The sequence below is a fragment of the Dendrobates tinctorius genome, unplaced genomic scaffold (genome assembly GCF_039654945.1).
Source record: "Dendrobates tinctorius isolate UK_male_01 unplaced genomic scaffold, ASM3965494v1 ptg000062l, whole genome shotgun sequence".
In the NCBI taxonomy this organism is placed as follows: domain Eukaryota; kingdom Metazoa; phylum Chordata; class Amphibia; order Anura; family Dendrobatidae; genus Dendrobates; species Dendrobates tinctorius.
In genome coordinates, this window is record NW_027361730.1 from 25,713,155 (window position 1) to 25,740,007 (window position 26,853).

The 26,853-nt window shown below is 47.6% G+C and overlaps 1 protein-coding gene across 2 annotated transcripts in view; it reads left to right on the top strand.

The window, feature by feature from the left end:
• Window positions 1-26,853, top strand: part of VPS13C (vacuolar protein sorting 13 homolog C) — a 518,321-nt gene that overhangs the window by 291,326 nt on the left and 200,142 nt on the right. For both annotated transcript variants that reach the window (XM_073579421.1, XM_073579422.1), the window contains 6 exons: window positions 5,863-5,922; window positions 8,021-8,183; window positions 17,674-17,787; window positions 18,373-18,476; window positions 18,992-19,159; window positions 19,761-20,065. In XM_073579421.1, the coding sequence (XP_073435522.1) occupies window positions 5,863-5,922; window positions 8,021-8,183; window positions 17,674-17,787; window positions 18,373-18,476; window positions 18,992-19,159; window positions 19,761-20,065 (914 nt within the window). The remainder of the gene's footprint in view (window positions 1-5,862; window positions 5,923-8,020; window positions 8,184-17,673; window positions 17,788-18,372; window positions 18,477-18,991; window positions 19,160-19,760; window positions 20,066-26,853) is intronic.

Below are 26,853 nucleotides of genomic sequence, written 5' to 3' on the forward strand. Positions count from 1 at the left end.
GCTGCCCATTCCCGACGGTCGCCTCTTCAATGGTCACAGGGGAACCCCGGTTGTAGGCGCTGCGGTCGCTCGCAGTCGCCACAAGGCTATAGGCAGCTCAATGTTGCTGGGCATCCCCCCCTTCCCTCCCCCCTTTCTGGGGACAGGGAGCACAGGGTTTTTTCCCATTGGGAGCGGCTTGCGACTGCGGCGTCCCACTTTTTCGGACCTCCGCGCCGACCCCCTGCTGACAGGCGGCCGCCGCAACTAATTTAGGCCCCGGCTTCAGTTCGGGCCTACCGCTGCGTTGCGGCCACGCCCCCCGCCCCTTTCTTCTAAGCGGGCTTCTCTCCCGCTCTTCCCAGGCCCTCCCACCGCCTGTCCTTCACCTGCCCAGCCTGTTATTGGCTAGAGGGCGGTGAATTGTTAACCCTGCGTGGTGCTTCGCCCTCCCTCCTCTCCTGAACGCGCGCTTTTTCTCAGGAAGGCGCCATTTTCCCAGCCTGTTAGCCGGGCACCAGCTCCTCACTGGATAGCATCTTCTCCAGCTGGTTTTTTCAGGAGGTCTGTCGGCCGGATTTCGCTCTGACCTGCATCCACTGACAGGTCGCAGAGCATCGCTTCTGGGGACACCGGACCGTGAGTAGCTCTGCACTGCAGACTGACCCTTCTCCGCCCTCTGTCCCCCAACCTTCCGGCATTACCTCAGCTTTTCACTATGTCTAACTCTAAGTCTGATCGTACCCGCTCTACCGCCCCCCCCTGCACTTTAGTCAAGTACTTTGCATGTTCTTCGTGCAATCGCAAACTTCCCTCAGGCCAGTCCACTCCCCTCTGCCTGGATTGTAGCAATCCAATCCAGAACGACGCCGCTCAGGAGCCATCCATAGCCCCAGTGGTGAGTGAGCCCCCCATGCCGGGCTGGGCCTCCTCGCTATCTCAATCAGTGGCAGACCTCACCAGGGTGTCTCAGTCCCTGGTGGCCGTTCTTGATAAGTTGCCCCTGGACTCTTCAGCAGGGCCAAGCAGGTCCCAAATTGTTCCATCTGAATCAGCCAGCGGTAGTCGCAAAAGACCCAGGCAAGATTCCCAGCCGGAATCCTCTCCTAGTCCCATCTTACCGCATAGCCCTTCTCACCAGCCTCCCTCTCGGGCCTCCTCTCCCGAGTCAGGGGAAGCGCTTTCGGACAGGTCATCTGAGGGGATTTTAGAGCTGGATTCAGACCAGGATGCAAGCATGAAGGTCACAGTGCAGGACCTCATTGCTGCGATCCATCATACCTTCGATATTGCTGACTCCCCTGCGAAATCCTCAGATCAGGAGGTTTCGTTCAGACGGGCAGAAACTCCTTCCAGGGTTTTTCCTTTCCATTCCGAGTTTGGGAAAATTTTTACCAAGGAAAGAGAGGATCCGACCAGACGCTTTCAAAGAAGAAAACGTCTCGGCATACTCCTACCCATTTGCTAAGGAGCTCACGGACAACTGGTCGGCCTCTCCCTCGGTCGATCCGCCCGTGTCCAGGCTATCCAATAACACGGTTCTCCCGCTTTCAGGCGTGGCGTCCCTAAAGGATTCTAATGACAGGATTATAGAATCCCTGGCGAAGTCTGCCTTTGAAGCGGCTTCAGCGGCGGTGTGTCCAATCTTTGCTTCATCCTGGGCAGCAAAGGCCATAGCCACGTGGGCAGACGACCTTCGTCAGGGCATCTTAGATAAGGCGCAACCGGAGCATTTGGCCGATCTCGCCAATCAGATCTCCCATGCTGGGGACTATCTTCTCTCCGCTTCCATGGATGCTGCATCCTGTGCAGTTCAGGCGTCAAGCAACGTTGTTGCAATTCGACGTACAATTTGGCTAAAGGCATGGCAAGCGGACTTGTCTTCTAAAAAGTCCCTCACTAACCTGCCTTTTCAGGGGGTGCGCCTCTTTGGGTCCCAATTGGACCAGATTATTAAGGACGCCACCGGAGGCACGAGTTCACTCCTCCCTCAGTCCAAGCCTCGCAGACCTCCACTAAGGCGTCAGTTTCGACCCTTTTGGACTTTCCACCGTTTCAATACGGCGGACAACTCCTCCAGCCAACAGAGACCGCAGGCTCGCCAGGAGAGAAAGAAAGTTTCCTTCAGACCCACTCCTTCCTGGCGACCCCACTCCTCCCAGGGCAGACCGTCCAGATCTAGATCTGGACGGTCTACTTCAGCATGACTATCATCGGGCACGCGAGGGGCCTTTCCAATTGGGAGGTCGACTTCTTTCCTTCAGGGACGTTTGGCTGGCCGCCGTGGAGGAAGCCTGGGTCAGGGAGGTCGTATCCTCAGGATACAAGATAGAGTTCGTCTCTCTCCCATGAGATCGTTTCTTCGAATCCCGGACTCCAAAGGATCCAGCCTTGATCCCGGGGTTCTCTACGGCTATCGCCGCTCTCCTCAGTTCCGGGGTGATTGTGCCCGTTCCCGAATTGGAGCGCTTCACGGGGTTCTACTCGAACCTGTTTGTAGTGCCGAAAAAAGATGGCGCAGTTCGACCCATCTTGGATCTCAAGCTGCTCAACAAGAGGGTCCGCCTTCGCCACTTCCGCATGCAGTCGCTTCGCTCGGTCATCGCCTCCATGGAGGAGCAGGAATTCATGTGCTCAATAGACATCCAAGATGCCTATTTACATGTTCCAATTTTCTCCGGACATCAGAAGTTCCTGCGCTTTGCGATTCGACAGCACCACTACCAGTTTGTCGCACTGCCCTTCGGTCTTGCCACCGCTCCCAGAGTCTTCACGAAGATCATGGCTGCGTTGATGGCTTTGTTGAGAGTCAGAGGCCTCGTTCTTTTCCCGTACCTAGACGATATTCTGATCAAGGCTCCCTCATTCCAACAGGCTCACCAAAGTTTGTCAATCGTCCTGGACACTCTTTCCAATTTCGGGTGGATCGTCAACAGGAAAAAGTCCTGTCTGGTTCCTACCCAACGCCTGGTCTTTCTAGGTCTTCTGTTCGACACTCGTCGGTCAAGGGTCTTTCTCCCACAAGAAAAGATTCTCTCTCTGCAGCAGGAAGTACGATCGCTGCAGACCTCTCGATTCCCATCCCTCCGTACAGCCATGAGGGTCCTGGGAAAGATGATGGCGGCGATAGAGGCAGTTCCCTTTGCCCAATTTCAAGCCAGGCCTCTCCAGCAGGCCATTCTGTCGAAGTGGAACAGGTCGCCTCGGTCCCTGGATCGCCCTGTCCATCTTTCTTACCGGATCAAGCGGTCTCTCAACTGGTGGTTGTCGTCACCTCTCATTCTATCGGGTCGATCCTTCCTTCCCATTCACTGGCAGATAGTGAGCACAGATGCCAGTCTCCTCGGTTGGGGTGCTGTGTTCCGCAACCACACTGTTCAGGGTCGATGGTCGGATCGGGAATCAGCGCTGCCGATCAACGTTCTGGAGATTCGAGCGATCCATCTTGCTCTGGTCCACTGGGAAAGGCTCCTCAAGGGACTGCCGGTACGGATTCAGACAGACAACGCCACAGCGGTGGCATATGTCAACCGCCAAGGGGGAACACTGAGTGTCTCAGCCCTGGCGGAGGTGTCCAAGATTCTTCGTTGGGCGGAGATTTCCGTTCCGACAATTTCCGCGGTTCACATTCCCGGCGTAGACAACTGGGCCGCCGATTTTCTCAGCCGCGAGGGTCTCGCGGCGGGAGAATGGTCCCTACATCCGGAAGTGTTTCATCTGCTCTGCCTTCGGTGGGGAACCCCGGATGTAGACCTCATGGCGTCTCGCCTCAACAGGAAAGTCCCACAATTCGTGTCCAGGTCTCGGGACCCTCTGGCAGTGGGCGCCGACGCCTTGGCCGTTCCTTGGTCCCAGTTCGAACTTCCCTACCTGTTCCCTCCTCTGCCTCTTCTTCCCAAGCTGTTGAAGAAGATCAAGGCCGAAGGACTTCCGGTCATTCTCATCGCCCCGAATTGGCCCAGAAGGTCTTGGTTCGCGAATATTGTCAACCTTCTCGCGGACGCCCCCTGGAAGCTTCCAGACAGAACAGATCTGCTGTCTCAGGGTCCGATTTGCCACCCCAATTCTCGGCCGCTCAATTTAACGGCGTGGCTGTTGAGACCGAGGTTCTGAAACGAGCAGGATTTTCCGACCACGTAATTCAGACCATGATCCGAGCCAGAAAGCCATCATCTTCCAAGATTTACTACCGTACTTGGAAGGCCTATTTCACTTGGTGTGAGACCAATGACGTCGCGCCCATGTCCTTTTCGCTCCCTTCAGTCCTAGCGTTTCTTCAGGCAGGATTGGATGCGGGGCTTGCCCTCAGTTCCCTGAAGGGTCAAGTTTCGGCGCTGTCCATTCTGTTTCAGAAAACGTTGGCTTCCCGTCCTCAGGTTAAGACCTTTCTTCAGGGCGTGGCTCACACGGTCCCGCCGTACCGGGCGCCCGTGGATCCATGGGATCTTAATCTGGTTCTTGAGGTTCTGCAAGGTCCGCCCTTTGAACCCCTCAGGGATATTTCCCTTTCTCTCCTTTCTTGGAAGGTAGCCTTTCTGGTGGCCATCACCTCCGTCCGGCGCGTGTCGGAATTGGCAGCTCTTTCGTGCCGCTCTCTCTTTCTGGTTCTCCACCAGGATAAGGTAGTTCTGCTGCCTCCGCCCTCGTTCCTTCCGAAGGTGGTGTCCTCGTTTCACCTCAACGAGGATATCGTGCTACCGTCCTTTTGTCCGAATCCAACTCATCCCCGAGAGCGGTCCTTGAACAAGCTGGACCTGGTTAGGGCGGTAAGAGTCTATCTGTCTAGGACGACTTCCTTGCGAAAGACAGAGTCTCTTTTCATTATCCCTGATGGAGCGCGGAAAGGTCACCCGGCGTCAAAGGCCACCATTGCTCGCTGGATCAGATCGGCTATCCTGGAAGCCTACCGTGTTAAGCGTCGCGGAGCCCCTCCGGGTATCAGGGCCCACTCTACTCTGGCAGTGGGTGCCTCCTGGGCGGTGCGCCACAGAGCTTCCGCACTGCAGCTTTGCAAAGCTGCAACATGGTCATCGGTTCACACGTTTGTGAAATTCTACAGAGTCCACACCTACGCTTCGGCGGACGCCAGCCTAGGTAGACGGATTCTGCAGGCCGCGGTGGTGAGTCCGCTGGCCTGATGGAAGTTTGTTTCCCACCCCAGGGACTGCTTTGGGACGTCCCAAGGTCTGTGTCCCCCAATAAGGCGAACGAGAAAACAGGATTTTTGGGTTGCTTACCGTAAAATCTGTTTCTCGGAGCCTTCATTGGGGGACACAGCACCCTCCCATGTTTTACAGCTCCTGTTCTTACTTTGGTTGAATGGTTACAGTTGAGTTGTTTATGTTGTCAACCTATTCTGTTACTTCTCCTACTGCTTTCTCACTAACTGAGGAATTCTCTGCCGGTCGGTGGGGTGTACACTACGGAGGAGGAGCTAGCCTTTTTTTGTGCATAGTGTCAGCCTCCTAGTGGCAGCAGCATACACCCCAAGGTCTCTGTCCCCCGATGAAGGCTCCGAGAAACAGATTTTACGGTAAGCAACCCAAAAATCCTGTTTTTTTTTTTTGTTTTTTTTGTTTTTTTTTTTACAAAGATGCTTCTTTTATTTTAAAAAGATGTTGTCCAGGCCTTGGACTACCCCTTTAATAAATATGTCAATAAAAAAGAAATGTGCAGTTATATATGATTATAAAAAGCTGTGTCAGGTACTCATACTTTATTTAGATTAGAAGCGACTGTGTGATCTATATGGCATAAACAGTTTGGTTTGGGTACATTACGGTAGGTGGTGTCTTTGCCTGTGGTTTTCTTTTAGGTTATCAGGCAACACTTTAACTACCGTAGCTAATGCATTAATTAAACTGTACTTTTTCTTAATGTTAGGCTGACAGCAATGGACCCAATTTTAGAACTGTTCACAGCAGTACTTTGCAGAGTTTAAGTGTGAGTATATTAAAAATTTTATTTTCAATTGATAAGAATTGCACAGTCACTGAATGTCCTTATTTATTACTATTTTGAAATATATATTTATTACATTATGTGTTACATATCGAATTTTTATTTTTTTCAATATGCAACCAAAAACATTACCCGTATGTGTGATGGTTTTAAAATCTTATGGTTGACAGTTTAATGAATGATCTGAAGTTAAAAGGTCACGTAAAAGCATAAAAATGTGCCTTTATTTATAAGACTTGTAAAAAAGGCTGAACCTGTCGCCACTATCTTTTTAGTAAATATTATTATTTCAATTGTAAGATCATTCGTGAATAATCTTTTCTTATTAATATGTGTTGTCTTCCTCTGCATGAAATGTTAGTACTACCATTTACTTGGAGAAAGCGGAGTGTCTCTACATAGCGAAGGGCTGTCAGCTCTGATTGCACAGTATATACCCATTGCTGCTAATACCCAATCGTCAATTTATTCATACATTTCTAGGAGGGTTAACAGAGAAACAACACAGAGATCTAACATAAGATGCCCCCAAATTGCTGTTCTATACAAAAAAACATTGAAAAGCTGATGGGTCCTCTTTTTAAAGGGGTGTCCACTACTAGAAAACCCCAGCTTAATTCAGGACCATAAATTAATATAAAAACTGTTTACTCCGTTCCTGCAGCATAGCCACTGTTTCTGGCTTTGATGTGATTCCGTTAGAATAGACATTGCACATATGAAGTAGTAAAAACAACAGCTGATGAGTTTTCGCTCATTGGCTGTAGCCTGCACGTGACTCCACAGTGCCATGTTACGGCCGAGAACATCAGCGCCGACACTGCTGGAATGACGCCGCTGAAGGAGGTGAGTATACTCTGCTCTTATTTTAATTAGGGGCTTGAATTAATTAAGCTGAGATTGTCTATTAGTGGACAACCCCTTTAATTTCTTTGACAAATATACTATATTATTGCTCTGTACAAAAAGTCATTTTCCTGTGGGATGCCTCCTTCTCCAAATCATATTATCCTGGCAGTTTAGATCCCACAATTTATTCTCCTAGCAGCCATAAAACCATGTACCTTTTATGGAAGATGTCTCCCAGTCTTAGTCTAAGTTGGAATGATGGATTTCTAAATTGGAGGATGAATTATATTTGTAATAAAGTAGCATGGCAATGTGCATAGGTCTAGGAGTTTTGTTAGAGTCCCATTTTCTAAAGCTGAACTGAGCCTGATAAAATGATAGCAGAAAAGATCATGTTAGTTATTACTTCAGTTCATTAAAGCTCACAATTACTTGATTAAAAAATGTATATGAAAAAAATACAGCAAATGAGTTCTCTAGCATGTCCCATTTTTGTGAAGAAGCCAATGGGCTATTCATATCAATTACTTCTTCCCTAAAATGTGGCTTTAAAAAAAAAAATAACAGTTCTTGTGACTTCACATTGTCAACAAGAGAGCATAAAGTGAAGGGAGCTTTTCAAGAATCACATGTTTGAGATAACTAAAAACCTTTCTTTGAGCTGTTTTGGTAAAGTCCGTCTATGGCTAGTTTCACACTAGCGCTTTTGAGCGCAGCGACGGCCTGCGCACGACCGCCGCTAAGCCCCCTGCCGCGCCTCCGCCGGTAGCTCCGCCTACCGGCGCATGACGCTGCATGTGTCCTGCGTCCCCTATCTTTATCACTGGGGGCGCAGGCCGTGCGCAGTATGCGTTTGGCGGCGCATGCGCCTTTTTGACGGTGCGCCGAGCACAGCCAAACTGCAGCAGGTTGCGTTTGGCGCAGGTCGGCGCACAGTCAAAAGGACGCGCCGCCAAACGCATACTGCGCACGGTCTGCGCCCCCAGTGATAAAGATAGGGGACGCAGGACGCATGCAGCGTCATGCGCCGGTAGGCGGAGCTACCGGCCGAGGCGCGGCATGGGGCGGGGCTTAGCGGCGGCCGTGCACTCAAAAGCGCTAGTGTGAAACTAGCATATTTTATGTAAGCGGACAAATAGTTCAGTTTTGTAGTATTTCTTATTTTTCTTTGTATAGCATTGTCATCTGTCAGCTATTTAAATGAAAATCTTACATTGCTTCTTTTTGCAAGTTTTCCATGACAACACTTGACTTGATCCTCCACACTCAAGCATTGCTGTCCTTAATGGACTTTCTGTCTGCTGCTGTCCCATCTGCTGAGGTCAAAGTGCCAGAGAGAGTAAAAGAATCAAAACTTGATGGAGAGAAAAATGCGGTCACTAAACCAAGCACTAGTAAGTATTAGTTAATGAGATGCAGAAAAGGTAAAAAAAAAAAAAAATGCAGTCTTCACATCCAATCACTCTTTTTACTTGTACTGTTCACCCCTTAAAAAGGACTTTTCACCAGTTTCAGCATGTTAAACTGGCCACATCATAGAATAGTGGCTACAGAGCTGAATGAAACATTGTTTTTATTATCTAATTACTCTTCTCAGTTCAGGAATATTAGCTTGTAAAGTTTAGGTTATAATTTTCCTATCCAGTAGTATATTACCAGAGATTCTTCTCTGGGGTATGTTCTTCCTCTGCGTGGGGATGACCAGCCATAAATACATAGCAACAAATAAGGGAAAATAAACACGACCCCACTATAGCTTAGAATACGATTTCTGACATATATTAACAGTCTGCTCTCCTCAGAATAATCACACACAGCTCTGCAGTGAGTGCCAGGAGTAGAGCAAAGAGGAGTGTGATTATGTACACTGTTCAGCTTTCATCTTATGGCAGTCAGAGGGGGTACAGCAGAGCTAAACTTTGTCTCATTGCAAACATCTCTGCAGTTCTCCTCTCACAATACTGTCAGCTCTGCTGTACTGTCTTTCCTCCCACACTGACTGGGATAGAAGCTGAAAGGTTTTAGTAAGTTCTACACCCTGACACTTTGTAATTACACACAACTTTGCAGTGAGATCACTGAGGAGAGCATGCAGTGTCTCATTTCATGTCTAACACAGGAGAAAGCCTTCTGTAACCTAGTGTGGAGGCGTGTTTTCTATCACTTGCATATTGCTGCTTGTTTATCATTGGTGTCCCTCATGCAGGAGAAGAAGTACCCATCCCCAGTGTAAAGTTTCTGGTAATGCCTCCTTATACCTAACCCACTGTCATGGTCACGTGTGACTGGACACACTGCCTCCAGCAGGGCGAATTTATATGACACGCGTGACCCTGGATACATCGCCTCCAGCAGGACGAATTTAAATAATAGAACGTGCAGCCGGATACTCCGCCTCTAGCAGGCGAATTTCAGTAGTACACGTATGTCTGGATACACCGCCTCCAGCAGGGCGAATTTCAGAATAAAGGGGAAAACCAGGAAAACAATTACAATGGTGGCCCTGCGATAGGGAACGGGGACATGGAGACCTCCTGCACTCCCTCGAGTCAGTGTCTCTACACTCCTAGCGATCCCTAGGCCGGTTCCGCACCGGGCGCCGATCAGGATACCTAAAATCCCTAGCTCGCCCTGAACCAATCCCTTACTAGTGAAGTGGACGGTGCAGAAACTAATCCCACCACTGCACTAAAACACACATTGAGGAAAGTGACAAACAGGGAAACACCACTTAGCTTTGCTCGGTTGCTAATTCTCCAAGCAACAGAGTCCAACACCTGAGTACATCTTTTCCTCCAACCGGATCCAACACCTGAGTGCAGCTTTACAGCAACAGAGTCCATCATCTGAGTGCAGCTTTACAGCAACAGAGTCCATCATCTGAGTGCAGCTTTACAGCAACAGAGTCCATCATCTGAGTGCAGCTTTCCAGCAACAGAGTCCATCATCTGAGTGCAGCTTTCCAGCAACAGAGTCCAGCATCCGAGTGCAGCTTTCCAGCAACAGAGTCCAGCATCCGAGTGCAGCTTTCCAGCAACAGAGTCCAGCATCCGAGTGCAGCTTTCCAGCAATAGAGTCCAACATCTGAGTGCAGCTCTCTTCCAGCAACAGAGCCCAGCATCTGAGTGCAGCTTTCACCATAGCTGCCACTCCACCAAGCTTTGCAAGAACTCCTCGCTGATACCTTAGCTGCCACTCCACCAAGCTTTGCAAGAACTCCTCGCTGACACCATAGCTGCCACTCCACCATGCTTTGCCAGAACTCCTCGCTGACACCATAGCTGCCACTCCAGGGTTCTGACTGAGCTGCCAGGAACTCTCTCTAGCTCCTTTCTTCACCAAGGATGGTTGGAAAACACCAATATCACCAACAGTGAGTGAAACCACCTGCTACACCTTTATAGGCAGGACCCAAGGAATCTCACCTGCTTCGTTATCACGTGCAATAACACTAACCACCACCGGGGGCAAACTAGAACAAAAGACACCACCGTGCAATAACCCCAATGGCCACCGGGGTCTAAACCAACTCCAAGCAACCAGCTCAAAGGAAAAAAAAGGTTTCTTATTCAAAACCTGTCATTTTTAATAGCTCCCATAATGGAAAGAAATTTTACCACAGGGATTTTTCGAACTGTAAAACCCCCGGTGTAATATATTTATACCTTTAATGAGATTAATGTTTCAATCACCCCTCTCCCTTTACCCTCCTTCCTTTACTAGTTTATAAACCTAAAATATGAAGTTTGATTGGGATTATATTGATATCTTAAGGATAATGTTATACTTGATAGCGGCGATCTGTTTATCTATAGTGTGTGTGCGTATATGTGTGTGTGTATGTATGTATGTATGTATGTGTATATATATATATATTATATATACATTTATATAATCTTCATTTATGATGGACATAGGTCTACTTAAGATTTAATATCCCTTGCTTATTGGATGTGGTTTTATTGGGGCTTGAACATGCAGGCAGTATTGCGTAGCGCGGTTCACCTTGTTGTCCCCTACATGTAGTCTCCTAGCTGGGAGGAGGAATCTGTTCATCAAGGGAAATTAACATGACGCCCATTGTGTGTTGTCACTGCACAGTTTGGGGCATGCGCAATATGACAGTTGCAGGAAGCACAGTCGCTGCCATGGCAGCGCGTGGTGTTTGTTCCTGCCTTACGCTGTCCCCTCCTCCACACTGCGCATGCGCCGCTTACCAGGGCTGTGGAGTCTGTAAGCCAAACCTGCGACTCCAACTCCTCAATTTTCCTTCCACCGACTCCACGACTCCGACTCCAACATATATTGCTTATATTTTAAGTGAAAAATTTATTGTAGTACAATGTGAACATCAGACATTTAATCATTTTTATGATACAATAACCAAGACATTTAGATAGAACATAATATATATTTATTGGAATACAACTTTAGAACACAAAAAACTGTAATAAATTGTAAACATGTAATACACTATGTAATATCGATTACATATATATATATATATATATATATATATATATACAGTGTGTGTGTGTATATATATATATATATATATATATATATATATATATATATATATATAAACACTATGTAATAAACTATGCAGTAAGTGGCAAAAAACAGTTTTCAACAAAAACATACTAAATAACATTTGTGCAGTCTATGAATTTGTTCTAAGAAATAGAATTGCCTCCATCAGATCCTCCTTCATAGATGACCTAAAATCTGACCTAATAATTTTAAGGCCAGAGAACAACCTCTCTACACTAACTTGGGTTGGAGGCAAAGCCGTAACCACATGAGCAACATCTCTAACAATTTCCAAGTATAAAGGAATTGCCTCATGCACAGTCAGTTTTGATGAACGGTTGAATTTTTCTTTGAGAGCAAGTGAAACATTTTGCTGAAATATGGTCAATCTGCTTGCTATAGGAGATGGAGTGAAATCTTTTTCCTTGCAGCAACGCTTTGCCTGCTTCATATCATCCAAATACTTGTCAAAGTCAAACTCCTCATCTGATGAGGATGAAGATATAACAGCAGTAGCACTGTCAGGACCCAAGTCCTCTTGCGCCTGGCAGTCCTCCTGTCGGCCACTCATCCTAACTGCTACCTCAGTCAGAGCTTTTTTTCTTTAGTAAGCTGTTGATCATCAAGCAATATACAATGACTTGAGTCCACATAAACAGCTGCCAGAAAAATTTTATTTTCCAATAGCTGTGCCTCTCTCCGTTTCATTGAAGCAGAAATGCCATCTGCGATTAAATCTCCTCTTTGGGACAGTCAAAATAGCAAATTCTTCCACTCTCTTATGAAAATGCTAGGAGTTAAATCCTCAGCTTGTAATTTTTTAGTCACGGTAAATAGGTGATTAAGTAATTCCTTCAATTCAGCCACCTGTGTCCATTGACCTTCATTTAGGGTTACCAGAGGGTTCGCCATATCTACAAGAAACGGTTTTAGCCAGGATCAAAACTAGGGTGGGGCAGAACCTCATACTGTTCCGCAGAATCTCATACTGCACACCTCAGCTGCTGCAGAACTTTATACTGCACACCCCTACACTTGAAAATAAAGCCTGCACCTTAAGATGTGAATGCAGTCTATTTATTCCAACTATCAATTGATGTTGATGTGTTACTGAAGACGAGCAATGCCTGTCCTGGGTGTCCTTTTGGGCAGCTATGAGGTGTACCTGACTGGTGCTAAAAAAAAAGGAGTGTTAGTCTGTGTACTACCCGGTTTTCATTCTTTTTGGTACAGATGAGATATGGATAGACAGATATGGATAAATGGATGGATAGAGCAGATTTCTAATCTGTTTTTGCTATTGAAAACATTATCTATGAGCTCAAAAACCATTCAGGTGATGCGGTTTTTTAAAAAGCTCATCTGCTTTTGCAGCTGAAAAACATATCCTCAAAAAACACAGCAAAAACGCTGTGTGAATGTAGCCTTAGATCAGAAATAGAACAGCCATTTATAGGACATTTCATAACTTTCCCAAATTCCTATGAAAAAATATTCAGCACATTCTGCATTGAACTACTGTACCCAATTTATAATATATTTTTGGAGTCGGACCATTTTATACCGGCTCCGACTCTGACTCCACAGCCCTGCCGCTTACAGCAGGAAGTATCGGTAAGCCCTGTGGAACGCACGCCCACCTAATACATCGCTGCTTATTGAACGCATGCCGGCCCATTGTGGTAGTGGTGGACGGTATTAGATGACGCACAGGTGTGTGTGGTGTGGCGCGCTTGGCTGTGCCTGGAGGAGCTTTGACATTGGATGGTTTAATGTGAGACTAGGTCTGCCATGAATGATATCATCAGATGTGCAAGTGTGTGTGAGGTTGAACGCACGCCTGACACTAAGGGAGTGGCGGTGTTACCACATTGGTTATCTCAGAATGAGATTGAATGACAAATGAAGTGGCCAACCACGAGAGGTTCATTGTGGTTGATAGAGCACAAGCCGGTGTATATTCTGAAGTATGAGGTTTGTCCTGATTATATTGCTTTGAATCTATTGTGACACTCAGTATCTGGGACCTCTATGGTATACAGGAAGTGGGCATCGTTTATTGGCTGTCATGGCTATATATGGGGGGAGTTTGGTTATTCTTCCACACAGCATCTATCTATCTACCTTCTGATGATCCTGTTGGGAGAAACGCGTTGAGGTTTTTGCCTATCTTGCATCAAAACTCTGAGTATCCCTCTATTTGTTATCAACAATGTTTTTTATATTGATGTTATAAGGATCACTTGTCCTTCCTTATGTATGGTTTTGCTACCCGATGTATCTAAGGTTATATCAGGGTATTCCCAGGGCAAGCCGTCGTGGAGTGGGGGCGCCATTCCGCTGACAAGTAGGGTGCCAACCTCCGCTGACAGGAAGGTATTCAGATACAGGGGACAGATAGTGAGATACTCTAAATGCACTTGTCACTTTTTGTCTTGTCATCTTTGCACTATTTTTGCACTTTTTCTATTGTTGCCTACTCAGCTACCTACTTGGCAACCCCTGTGCACTCCTTTACTGAATAATTGATTGACCATTTGTGGCACATATTCAGGGCCATCTACGAGTTTTAGGGTACAGCTGCCGTGGAACGGGGGCGCCAATTTCAATTGTGTTTAGGGTGCCAACCTCCGTTGTTAGGCAGCTTTGATATCAGGACCCCATAGTAGGGTACAATAGGTGACACGGTTGTTGGTATTTGTGTGGTTGTATTGTCTACTATTTAGGCTTCATTAAAGGTTTAGTTTTTATGCATATCTATATCCATAAATTGTTTTAAGGGTCCCTGGTTTATACAAGTGAAGTTGTTTGACCTTACTGAGGTTAATTTGTTTTGAAAATTTACTCCACCAAGCTTTGCAAGAACTCCTTGCTGACACCATAGCTACCACTCCACCATGCTTTACAAGAACTCCTCGCTGACACCATAGCTGCCACTCCTCCAAGCTTTGCCAGAACTCCTCGCTGACACCATAGCTGCCACTCCAGGATTCTGACTGAGCTGCCAGGAACTCTCTCTAGCTCCTTTCTTCACCAAGGATGGTTGGAAAACACCAATATCACCAACAGTGAGCGAAACCACCTGCTACACCTTTATAGGCAGGACCCAAGGAATCACACCTGCTTCATTATCATGTGCAATAACACTAACCACCACCGGGGGCAAACTAGAACAAAAGACACCACCGTGCAATAACCCCAATTGCCACCGGGGTCTAAACCAACTCCAAGCAACCAGTTCAAAGGAAAAAAAGGTTACTTATTCAAAACCTGTCATAATCCAGCATGGATCATGACAGTACCCTCCCCTTAATGAGGGGCCTCCGGACCCTCAAGACCGCTCCTCATCAGGGAACCACCTACAGAGGGGACGCCCAAATCCAGAGTTCACCTCTGCAACTATCTGTACTTCAGTTAATGACAAATGGGCACCGCTGGTATTGGCAATGTATGTTCTGGCGGCGTTGCACCTCCCCAGAGCACCGTCCTGGGGAGCGAGTTGTGTATGAGCATGTTTGGAGGTAAAACAAGCTGACAAGACTCCACACACACTTCCACTGGATGTTTTTTGGTGGAAACCCATACACGCTCGTTCACACACTGGTCCGGACCAGAACGTTTATAGCCACCCATTACTTTGTCAAATACTGTGAACTTTTACTGGAACTGACAACAGAGGCGTCCCCCTGTGTTACCACACTCACACCCCCGCTATTCACCAAGGGAAACACCACCCTCCAACCCCTCCTACTACGAGGCCTGCGCCTCTCTGGGTTGGCTAATGGCGAGGGTTGAGACTTGCCCCTACTCCCTGGCAGCACCCCTGTAGCCACAACTGGAGGAGAAGGGGATGGGGATATGGAGGAAATATATACTCCCTGGTCGCCTTCCTCCACACGACCAGGAGTGGGCGGCTTCTTCAGTGGTATGGAAGGTTTGGGGTGAGCCCCGCGGACTATAACACAAATCCACCCACCACAGGGACGTACCCCTTCACTTCGGGGAATACCAGGCAGCACCATGGGGACACCTACTCCTCCCACCTGCCTGGGTGCGTCCGCATGCATGAGAAAGTCCCACTCACCAGCAGGGACTCTGGGGGCTTCTTTGCCAGAGCCGCAATTTGATTTTCTGGTTGAGCCAGACGGAATGCCCCAGACCCTGATAACTGCCGCTGGAACTGCTTCAACACACCATGCAGTTCCTCACTCATCTCAGTGAGGCCCAGCAGCAATTACTCACCGGCCTGAACCTGGCCAAAGGCCTACCAGAAAAAAAAATGTAAGGTTGGGGATAATGTCATGGTCGTGCATCTTTTCCTCCAACCGGATCCAACACCTGAGTGCAGCTTTACAGCAACAGAGTCCAGCGTCTGAGTGCAACTCTCTTCCAGCAACAGAGTCTAGCATCTGAGTGCAGCTTTCACCATAGCTGCCACTCCACCAAGCTTTGCAAGAACTCCTCGCTGACACCACAGCTGCCACTCCACCAAGCTTTGCAAGAACTCCTCGCTGACACCATAGCTGCCACTCCACCATGCTTTACAAGAACTCCTCGCTGATACCATAGCTCCACTCCTCCAAACTTTGCCAGAATTCCTCGTTGACGCCATAGCTGCCACTCCAGGATTCTGACTGAGCTGCCAGGAACTCTCTCTAGCTCCTTTCTTCACCAAGGATGGTTGGAAAACACCAATATCACCAACAGTGCGTGAAACCACCTGCTACACCTTTATAGGCAGGACCCAAGGAATCACACCTGCTTCGTTATCATGTGCAATAACACTAACCACCACCGGGGGCAAACTAGAACAAAAGACACCACCGTGCAATAACCCCAATGGCCATCAGGGGCAAAACCAACTCCAAGCAACCAGCTCAAAGGAAAAAAAAGGTTTCTTATTCAAAACCTGTCATAATCCAGCATGGATCATGACACCTACATTAGTAAATTAAGAATTAATATATTAAGTTATATTTGCAATTAAATTAAAAATACTTATACAAAATTTGCGCAGAGTAAAAAAAATTTAAAGTATATATTTTTATATTATATATATTTTTATCAACTCATACGGTAATTAAAAACAATTACGGTAACAAAGATTTAAGGTAAGACACATTAGACTGCAAATTGTTGAGCCATGAGACCACACTGGTAGATGTTAAACACAATATTAGATAGTAGAAACAATTGGTATCTCAATATTGAAAGAGGATACTCGGAGAATATGAAAATTGAAATGGTTAATGAATAGTGAAAAAAGCAATGGGAGGGAAAGGGGGTTACACATAATGCCATATACAGTGGTGTTGGTAAGGCCTCACCTATGACAATTGCTACTTTTAAATAAATTACCGGTATAAGCTAAATTTTACAAGCTAGTATTTATGCAATGGCGATGAGAAGTTAAAAAATAAAAATGAGATTTTATTAAGCTCTGCATCCACTGTTATATGATCTGACCAGTTCAACATGCTAATGGTGTTGAAAGGTGCTCTTTTTTTTTTTTAATGCAAAATGACACATACGTATATTATTTCTGGGATTCCTGTGTCTAGAGAATTCTTTTGGATCTGAGCGCTCTCCACATTTGTTGAATGCCAGCTAAATTACATAGACGCCATCTGTGTCAAATCGTAGCAACTGGCGCTTAGGTAAAAGCTTGAGAAGGGCCCTTGGAGAGAGCTAAAATGTAGCTGATATGGTTGAATAAAGGATCTTTTTCACTTTTTTACAAACTGGATGTCTTCTCTTTGGATATATATTTTTCAAGTTGTGAATTTGTTTAAAATGCAAAAAATAAATCACAATAAAAAACTATTACATTTTAATTTCCTATGTCCTTTTGTTACTTCTAGTCTTTATGGCAATTAAGGCAGGGTTCACATTGCGTTAGGGGCAATCCGCTAGCTGGATCCGTTACACAGCGGCGCTAACGCTATCTAACGGATCCGTTAGCGCACCCATTGCCTGCAAAGTTAATAACGCATACTAACGCATGCCGAAATCGGCATGCGTTAGCAAGTATGCGTTATTTCATGACGCACCCTCGAACGCTGCTTGCAGAGTTTTTGGGTGCGTTGGCATTAACGCACAGCGAACGGACCCGTTCGTTGTGCATAGGAATGTATGGGCTAACGCATGGTAGCTTTAGGCATCGGAGCGCTACCATGTGTTAACGCATACCATTAGCGCTATGGTGCTAAAGATGCAAAAAATGACAGCGTTAGCGCATCCGTTTAACGGATGCCCTAACGTAATGTGAGCTTAGATACATCGTAAAGCACTTTGTGTTTTGTACATGTTTTTATGCTTTTTGAAAGAACATTTTTACCTTTGTTTCAACAGTTTCACGTGCATATGAACAGGACATCATTGACTTGAAGCTTTCCGCTACCTTAAATGCCTTTAATATTTTTGTTTGTGACGAGTCGTGTAATATTGCAGATGTTAAGATACAAGGTACGTCATTTTGTGTTTCCATATGGGTGTTCTCATAATGCCCTGCAGTTATGACATCATACGGATTATAATACCTTGTGTTCTATCGACTTGCATGTTCTCCTGGTGTGCAATCTGACATACAGCATAAACATCTGCCTTCCAAAATAAATAGTCAAACAACTGAAAGAGAGAGAGCGCAATAGGGTCTTACCCGAGTAGAGATTGATATAAAATCAAATCATTATACTCACCTTATATAGGGGAGATTCAGACATATAGAAGTAAGTAGTCAGCCTGCTGCACATCCAAAGGGCCACTCCGTGACCACGAATCATCAGATTTCAAAGGAGAAAGTTTATGGATTAAACGTGCGCTGCTTGACAGATCATTCCTTCCAGATATTGTTAAATGTACTTTTATTTCCCAATGCGTTTCGAAGTTTATACTTCTTCCTCAGGGGATGACATGTCTTCGAAAGCAAAAGTACTAAGAGATTCCTTATGTGACACACAATTGAATGATATCATTATATGATATCTCAAAAAAGGGGTGACAGATTCCCTTTAATTTAGGCTATGCTCAATGTTTCTTTCTTTCCTTTAGGTATGGTTGCCTCGTTTACAGCACAGGCCCAGAAAAAAGATATATTTGCTCGTCTACGTGAGATTGTTGTCATTAATGTAGATCCTAAAACTATTCATCAGAAGGTAAAAGATAGTAGTAGTTTTTTTTTTTTTTTTTTTTGCTTACTCCTACTGTAAACCCTTGTAAAATCCACAATAAAAATAACTATGATAAAGAAAATACTGCAGTTATAGTGCGAACAGATGGACATGTGATGGCACTTATGCAATTTGCATACTTTTGGTCACAAGCGGACTAGACGTGTCCATCTCTCAATTCACTTTTATTGAGAGATGCCAAACATGTCTAGTCAGCTGATGACAGCAATAACGCAAATTATACAGACATTTGACTGCCAGCTCGCTTTGATAGTACTGGAGATTCGTGACCATGTGCACACGACACACTGTCAAGATTCGGCAGTCTGCAGTGACAGAGTGCCAGTAGATTTTTGTTTTAAGCCTAGACAACCCCCTTTAATGCTATTACAATTGAGTTGCTTACGCAGTACTAATATACATGAAGTAGACGTAATAGTACTTTTTTTTGCAAATTATTTTTGTATTACTTTACCTCATTTTCTTTTGTATTCATTTAGTCAGTCTACATCTTGGGAGAAGAAGTCTTCAACTTGCAGATGGCATTATATCCAGATGCGACCGAAGGTGCTTCGTACACAAATATGTCTGCCGTAGACGGTGAAATTTTGCTCAGAGTTGGCTGTATCCACATTGTGTACCTTCATAAATTTCTCATGTCTCTCTTGGTGAGTGATGTTTTGTGATTATGTACTGTCATTTTGATTATGCCATGTACTGTGGTGGTTGAATTTGTGGTAGTTTAAATTAGTTTTCTGGGATACTGTACAAATGGCCTATACACCTCTGGAAGCTCCACCAGTAATTATGTAGCTGCAGTTGCTGTAATGCCACAGCCCCCTCCAATGTAGCCCCTGGTGATGTGCCTAGTGCTGCCTCTCAGCCCTTGTAGGAAGACTGTGCTGACTATCGTTGACCTGCTCCAATAGCTGCTTTTGCCTCTTTGGTTTTCTAATCTGTGATAGCCCCAAATATAGGGTTTTAATGTAATATATTGTGGAAAAACATTTTAAGATGCCATCCATGGTTCAGTCTTCCCACATATGCCAAAAAGTGGGATGTATAACTTAAACTATGTCCATATTTCATACCAATACTAATCATCTTTATTTGAATTCCATAATTATATTTTAGAACCAAGTTACCATATGTGGTATTTTAAAACTCTAGTGTTGTAACCCACCTTCTTTATGGTTAACTTCAGTATAGTACGTTTTCTATTCTGCTAATGTTTTTCTTGTTTCTTTGCTGTCTACATTTTTTTTTTAGAATTTTATGAACACTTTCCAAACAGCCAAAGAAGCATTAACCTCCGCCACCGCTCAGGCTGTGGAAAAAGGGACGTATAGCATGAAGGACCTTGCCCAGAAATCATTTCGTCTCTCTATGGACATAGATCTCAAAGCTCCTGTTATCTACATACCTCAGTCTTCTATCTCCACCAATGTTGTTGTTGCTGATTTAGGCCTGATAAGAGTCCAGAACAAGTTTTCTTTAGTTCCTGAAGTCAATTCTCCTCTGCCTCCAGTGATCGATAAAATGGACATTCACTTAACAGAACTGAAATTATCGAGGTCTGCTTGCCCCATCTGTCCATATCTGATACATTTATTGTCATTCATTGGCCCCTTCATGGACGGAGCTTTTTTCGGTTTTCGTTTTTCGCTCCCCTCCTTCCCAGAGCCATAACTTTTTTATTTTCCGTCAATATGGCCATGTGACGGCTTATGTTCTGCGGGACGAGTTGTACTTTTGAACGACACCATTGGTTTTACCATGTCGTTTACTAGAAAACAAGAAAAAAATTCCAAGTGCCATGAAATTGCAAAAAAAAGTAACAACCAAAGACAGAGTCATACAAAAAGAGCAGGGATCATCATGCAAAATGACAAATTTTATTTCATGGGTACACACAATAACCACAAAAATTTTTGTGGTTTTTGTGTGTATCCATGAAATAAAATTTGTATGTCTCTTTGTCATTGGTTGTTACTGGTGTAATTATAGGCATACTGCAAAAAAAAAAAGTGCAATCCCACACTGTTTTTTTTCTTTTTTTTGCTAGGTTCACTAAATGCTAAAACTGACCTGTGATTATGATTCTCCGGGTCATTATGAATTCATAGACACCAAACATGTCTAGGTTCTTTTTTATCTAATTGGTGAAAAAAAAATTCCAAACTTTGTTGAAAAATGGCACAATTTTTTTTTTTTTTTTGAGACCCATAGCATCTCCATTTTTCGTGGTCTCTGGTTGGGTGGGGGCTTATTTTTTGCGTGCCGAGCTGAGGTTTTTAATGATACCATTTTGGTGCAGATACGATCTTTTCATCGCCCGTTATTGCATTTTAATGCAATGTCGTGGCGACCAAAAGAAAATAATTCTGGTGGTTTGAATTTTTTTCTCGCTACGGCGTTTAGTGATCAGGTTAATAATTTTTTTTGTTGATAGATCGGACATTTCTGATCCCAGAGATACCAAATATGTGCATGTTTGAGTTTATTTTTTTTGTTTTATTTTGAATGGGGCAAAAGGGGGGGGCGATTTAAACTTTTATATTTTTTAATTTTTTTTTTCTTTTTTTAAACTTTTGGCATGCTTCAATTGTCTCCATGGGAGACTAGAAGCTGCCATAACCCAGTTGGCTCTGCTACTTAGAGGCGATGAGCAGATTGCCTCTATATAGCAGATTTACTCACTTGCTATGAGCGCCGACCACTGGGTGGCGCTCATAGCAAGCCGGCACGGACAACCATAGAGGTCTCCCGGAAACCTCAGGTTGTCATGCCGACACACTGGTGACCTGCGATCACGTGACCCAGGTCACCGTTGAGCGTATTTTCGGGTTTCTTGTCGGAAGTGTTTGACAGCGGCATTTAACTAGTTAATAGGCGCAGGTGGATCGCGATTCCACCTGCGGCTTTTGCGGGCTTAGGTCAGCTGTTCGAAACAGCTGACATGCCCCGGGAAAGATGTGGGCTCACCGCCGGAGTCCACATCAAAGGGAGGGAGTCCGACATTGGCATACTATTATGCCCAATGTCGGAAAGTGGCTAATATATTAAACTGTAAAACCATTCAAGTTTTTCAAATGAGAAAGGGAGGTTACCAATTTCTGTAATTTCTAATTTATTATGCAGTATTCTTTATTATCACTAGTTGCTAAATACATGTACTCTCATTGTGTTCGCTTAGGCCGCTTTCACACGTCAGGCTTTCGGTATCCGGTATGGTGCGGCGAAAAACCGGACTGCCAGATCCGGCCGCATACGCAGACACCGGATCCTTCTTTCTGCCGGATATATTCCTGGCAAAGAAGGTTTCTGGGCATGCGCAGTGCGAAAAACCGGTCCGGCGTTGGGAAAAAACGTTGCATGCAACGTTTTTTCCAGACGCCGGACCGGCTATTTTCTCTGGATCCGGAAAAAAACGGACGCGCCGCATTGCCTTCCGGCGCAATGCGGCAGCAATGATACAGCAAGGGGAAAAAGCCGGATCTGGTCGTAACAGGCGCCGGATCCGGCAGTCCGGTTTTTCGCCGCACCATGCCGGATACCGAAAGCCTGAAGTGTGAAAGCGGCCTTAAAGGGCTTGTCCACTACTTTTATATTAATGACCTAACCTCTAGATCTCAATGTAAGATTAGTGACCGTATGACACCTCTATAGCTTTTGGCATTTGAATCAGCTGCTGTTTCTCCTTCGTCTCATTGGGGGACACAGAGACTGTGGGTGTGTGCTTCTGCCGTCTGGAGGCTGACACTAAGTATACAAAAAAAGAGTTAGCTCCTCCTCCGCCGCATACACCCTCGCCCCCAGACCGGGCGTAACTCAGTTTTTTGCTTAGTGTCTGATGGAGGCACACGCAGTCTGGAGCTCCAGACTAGATTTTTTTTTTTTTCTTTTTTTCTATGAAGATAAGACAGGGGCGACGGATCCTATAGAGAGGGTCCGATCTCCCCAAATCATCAACGGGCGACCACGTGTGAGTAACCCTCCACGTGTTTCTCTCCCGCACCGAGGGACACATCTGGGACTTTTCCCCAGACAACCATTTTTCTTCTTTATTTTGTAAAGAGGCGGCAACGCATCCTGATAAGAGGATTGCGGTTTCCCCATCGTCCCCAACGGGCGAGCACGTGTGAGTGATCCTCCACGTTGTTCTCTCCTGCAACGTGGAAATGCCCCTACCACCCCTAGGTAGTGAGTCCAGGGGTGGAGTTGGAGGCGCAGGTAAGCCAAGGGATTGAAGCGGAGAGCGGAGAGCGGTACAGTAGCCTCCCCCTCCCTGCCCAGGGATGGGGTTGAGAAGCACCTCAAGAGAGCCCCCTCGGCGGCCCGGCTCACCTTTTGTTAATAGGCCGGGACCAGGTAGTCCGCCTCTCACCCGGCGCTGCCCCCGGCGGGTAACGCCGCACGCGGAGTGCGGCCGGAGCCCCGCGGGCGGCCGCGGCCCCCGCTGTATGGGGAGATCCGTGAGCGCGCGCCCGCCCGCCGACTTCCGGGGGTAGCCGGAAGCCCCGCCCACTAACTTCCGGGGGCGGAGAGCGGCGGGCGCGCACAGTGACCGGGGAGCTCCCGCCCCCCTCCCTCGAACGCCGCACGTGGAGTGCGGCCAGAGCCCCGCGGGCGGCCACGGTCCCCGCTGTATGGGGAGGTCCGGAGTTCCGCGCGCCCGCCCGCCGACTTCCGGGGGTAGCGGAAGCCCCGCCCACTAACTTCCGGGGGCGGAGAGCGGCGGGCGCGCACAGTTATCGGGGACCTCCCGCCCCCCTCCTTGCATTTCCTCGCCGAAGTGGGGCTGGAAGCCGCCCCCTATCTCCCGGAGTGCGAGTGCCCCGGCGAGTAACGCTGCACGCCCCGTGGAAGAGACGCAAGGTGGGACATTACCGGTGGGTAAGTGCAACCCCGTTGCGAGTGCCGCACTAGTAGTCAAGGAAGGGGTGATCCTCCTCCTCCTACCCTGCCTTGCAATATGTTTGGCAAAGGGAAAGCTCACTCTTTCCTATACGCTGTTTGCGTTTCCTGTGGGGTCAGGCTGCCTAAAGCACAGCCGGGTAAATTTTGTGAAGCCTGCGAGTCGGAGCGAGCCCAGGAGCCCCCCATTGTTGCAGAGCCCAGAGGTCAGGACCCTCCAGAATGGGCGGTGTCTTTATCACACTCTATGATGTCCCTTACAAGGGCAATTGAGTCTCTCCAAGGCCCAGGCAGGGACAAGGATGGTGGTCTGCCAGCGGAAGACAGCTCGTCCACGTCTCAGGACCCTCCGACCGTTAGAGGCCGCTCCAGCACCAGACAAGCTCATAGCAAGAGAGCTCGTTCCCCGTCGGCCGGACCCTCTGGGGCTTCGGCGGCGGGTATTAGGGTATCTCGTTCCCCGTCGCCGAGCTCAGGAAGCGAGCAGGATGAGGGCGAGGAGGAGGAGGAGGCCTGGAATCCAGAAGGCCTGGGATACCAAGACTCGGTGGACAGCCTCATTGAGGCAGTCAACCAGACATTAGAGATCGAGGACGATGTGTCCACGGCCTCAGGTCACAAGGTCTCCTTCAAAAAGACCAGGCGACCGCATAGAAGGTTTGCCACGCATCCGGAGTTCGAGGAGCTAGTTCAGAAACATAGGGAACACCCGGATAAGCGTTTTGCAATGCAAAAAGCGCTGCAAGCTAAGTATCCGTTTCCTCCTGAACTCCATAAGGGATGGGTGGAGTCGCCAGTAGTGGACCCACCGGTATCACGTTTAGCGTCAAGATCGCTATTGTCGATACCCAGCGGTTCTTCTATCAAGGACCCAACTGATCGCCTTATAGAGGGGCTTGCCCGCTCGGTGTATGAGGCAGCGGGGTCGGCCCTAGCCCCCTCCTTTGCGGCTACTTGGGTGGCTAAGGCCATGGTTTCATGGGCGGACGCTCTGCAGAATGCCCTCCAAAACAGAGATCTGCCTGCGGAGGTCTTGGAGGTGACAAATCAGATCTTAGGGGCAAGTGATTTTCTCGTCAGCGCCTCTCTGGACGCGGCCGAGTGTTCTGCGGTGGCAGCAGCAAATGCGATCGCCGTTAGGCGAGCATTATGGCTGAGATTGTGGAAAGCTGATTCTATCTCCAAAAAGTCCTTGACCTCATTGCCTTTTCAGGGCAATCGGTTGTTCGGTGAGAAGCATGATAAGCTTATCTCAGAAGCCACAGGGGGGAGGAGTAGTTTCCTCCCGCAGCAGAGGACTTGGCCAGCATTCAGGCAGACACAGAGGCGTTTTCGGCCCTTTCGTAACCCCTGGAGGGGGACTTCGGCCAGAGCATCCACCTCCGCAAATGTTGGTCAGATTAGGGAAAGGCAAACCTCTTACAGAGCCAATCCGCTGGGTAGAGGCCGAGGCCGTTTGCCCAGAACAAGGGGGGCCAGATCCCAAAAACCTCCAGCAAAATGACTCGAGGCGCTTCGTACCTACGGACGACAGAGTGGGCGGACGCCTACTAAGGTTCAGCCACGTTTGGGTCGCAGTGGCACGCGACGCTTGGGTGGCAGAATTGATATCGTCCGGGTACAAGATAGAGTTTCTCGGACTCCCGCCACGGCGATTCTTCCGTTCCCGGCTTTCCGGAACAGAATCGCAGGCGGAGGGTTTGTTACAGGCCATAATGACGCTACAGCGCAACGGGGTCATTGTCCCAGTGCCGAAAAGCGAAGAGACACAAGGTTTTTACTCCAACCTGTTTTCGGTCCCCAAAAAGGACGGGACAGTAAGGCCAGTATTAGATCTAAAAATCCTGAACAAATTCATCAGAGTCAGGCGGTTCCGGATGGAATCCCTCCGTTCGGTCATTGCAGCCATGGATCCAGGGGAGTTCCTGGCCTCGATCGACGTGCAGGATGCATATCTGCACATTCCGATTTTTCCTCCACACCAGAGGTTCCTGCGTTTTGCGATCGGAGGGCGACATTTTCAATTTGTTGCTCTGCCCTTCGGTCTGGCCCCTGCTCCCAGAGTCTTTACGAAGATAATGGCGGTGGTTATGGCCATCCTGCATGCTCGGGGCATAACGGTACTACCTTACCTGGACGACCTTTTGGTAAAGGGGCCGTCGTTTCAGGCGTGCCAGGAGAATGTCAGTATCACGCTGGATACCCTGGCGCGTCTAGGCTGGTTGATCAATCGGAACAAGTCGTCTTTGGTTCCAGCCCAGAGAATCGTATTCCTAAGCATGGTTTTCAACACCTCCCGGGGGCTGGTGATCCTCCCTCAGGACAAGGCGCGAAAGATCAAACAGGGGGTACGGAACCTTCTACAGCCAGGCTCCAGATCCATCCGGTACGGCATGAGTGTGTTGGGCAGAATGGTGGCGGCGATGGAGGCAATCCCGTTTGCCCAGTTCCATCTCCGACCGCTTCAGCATGCGCTCTTGTCAGCATGGGACAGAAGGCTGCTATCCCTCAGTTATCGGTGCAATTTGTCTCCGTTGGTCCGACGATCACTCCGATGGTGGACTCGCGACTCGTCTCTGGTCCAGGGGAAACCCTTTCCCCCGGAACAGTGGTTGGTGGTGACGACCGATGCAAGCCTGCAAGGTTGGGGAGCAGTTTTCCAGAGTCACACAGCCCAGGGGCGGTGGTCCATTCAGGAGATAATTCTCCCGATCAACATTCTGGAGATACGAGCAATACGATTGGCCCTGCAACATTTTCAGTGTTTCCTGAGACACCGGCCGGTGCGCATTCAGTCGGACAATGCTACAGCAGTAGCATATGTCAACCATCAGGGGGGCACGCGCAGCCAAGCAGCCATGCGCGAGGTTGGGCTGGTACTGCGTTGGGCCGAAAAGAACCACGTGGTAATTTCAGCGGTGCACATTCCGGGAGTCGAAAACTGGGCGGCAGATTTTCTCAGCCGACAGGGGGTCGCGGCAGGGGAATGGTCCCTGCACCCCGAGGTTTTTCAACAGATCTGCCAACGGTGGGGGACACCAGACGTGGACCTTATGGCATCCAGAGAGAACGCCAAAGTACAAAGGTTCGTCGCTCGATCCCTCGACCCGCAGGCGATCGCAGCAGACGCTCTGGTGCTTCCATGGAGCCAGTTTCGTCTCCCGTACTTGTTCCCCCCGCTAACTCTGCTTCCAAGGGTCATCAGAAAGTTAAGGAGAGAGAAGGTTCCAGCAATTCTGCTAGCGCCAGACTGGCCTCGGAGGGCCTGGTATGCAGATCTGGTTCAGCTAGTGGTGGACGTACCCTGGCGTCTACCAGATCGGCCGGACTTGCTGTCCCAGGGGCCGATCTACCATCCGAACTTAGGGGCCCTGTGTTTGACGGCGTGGCCATTGAATCTTGGCTGTTAACACAGGCAGGATTCAGGCGCGATGTGGTGGCCACG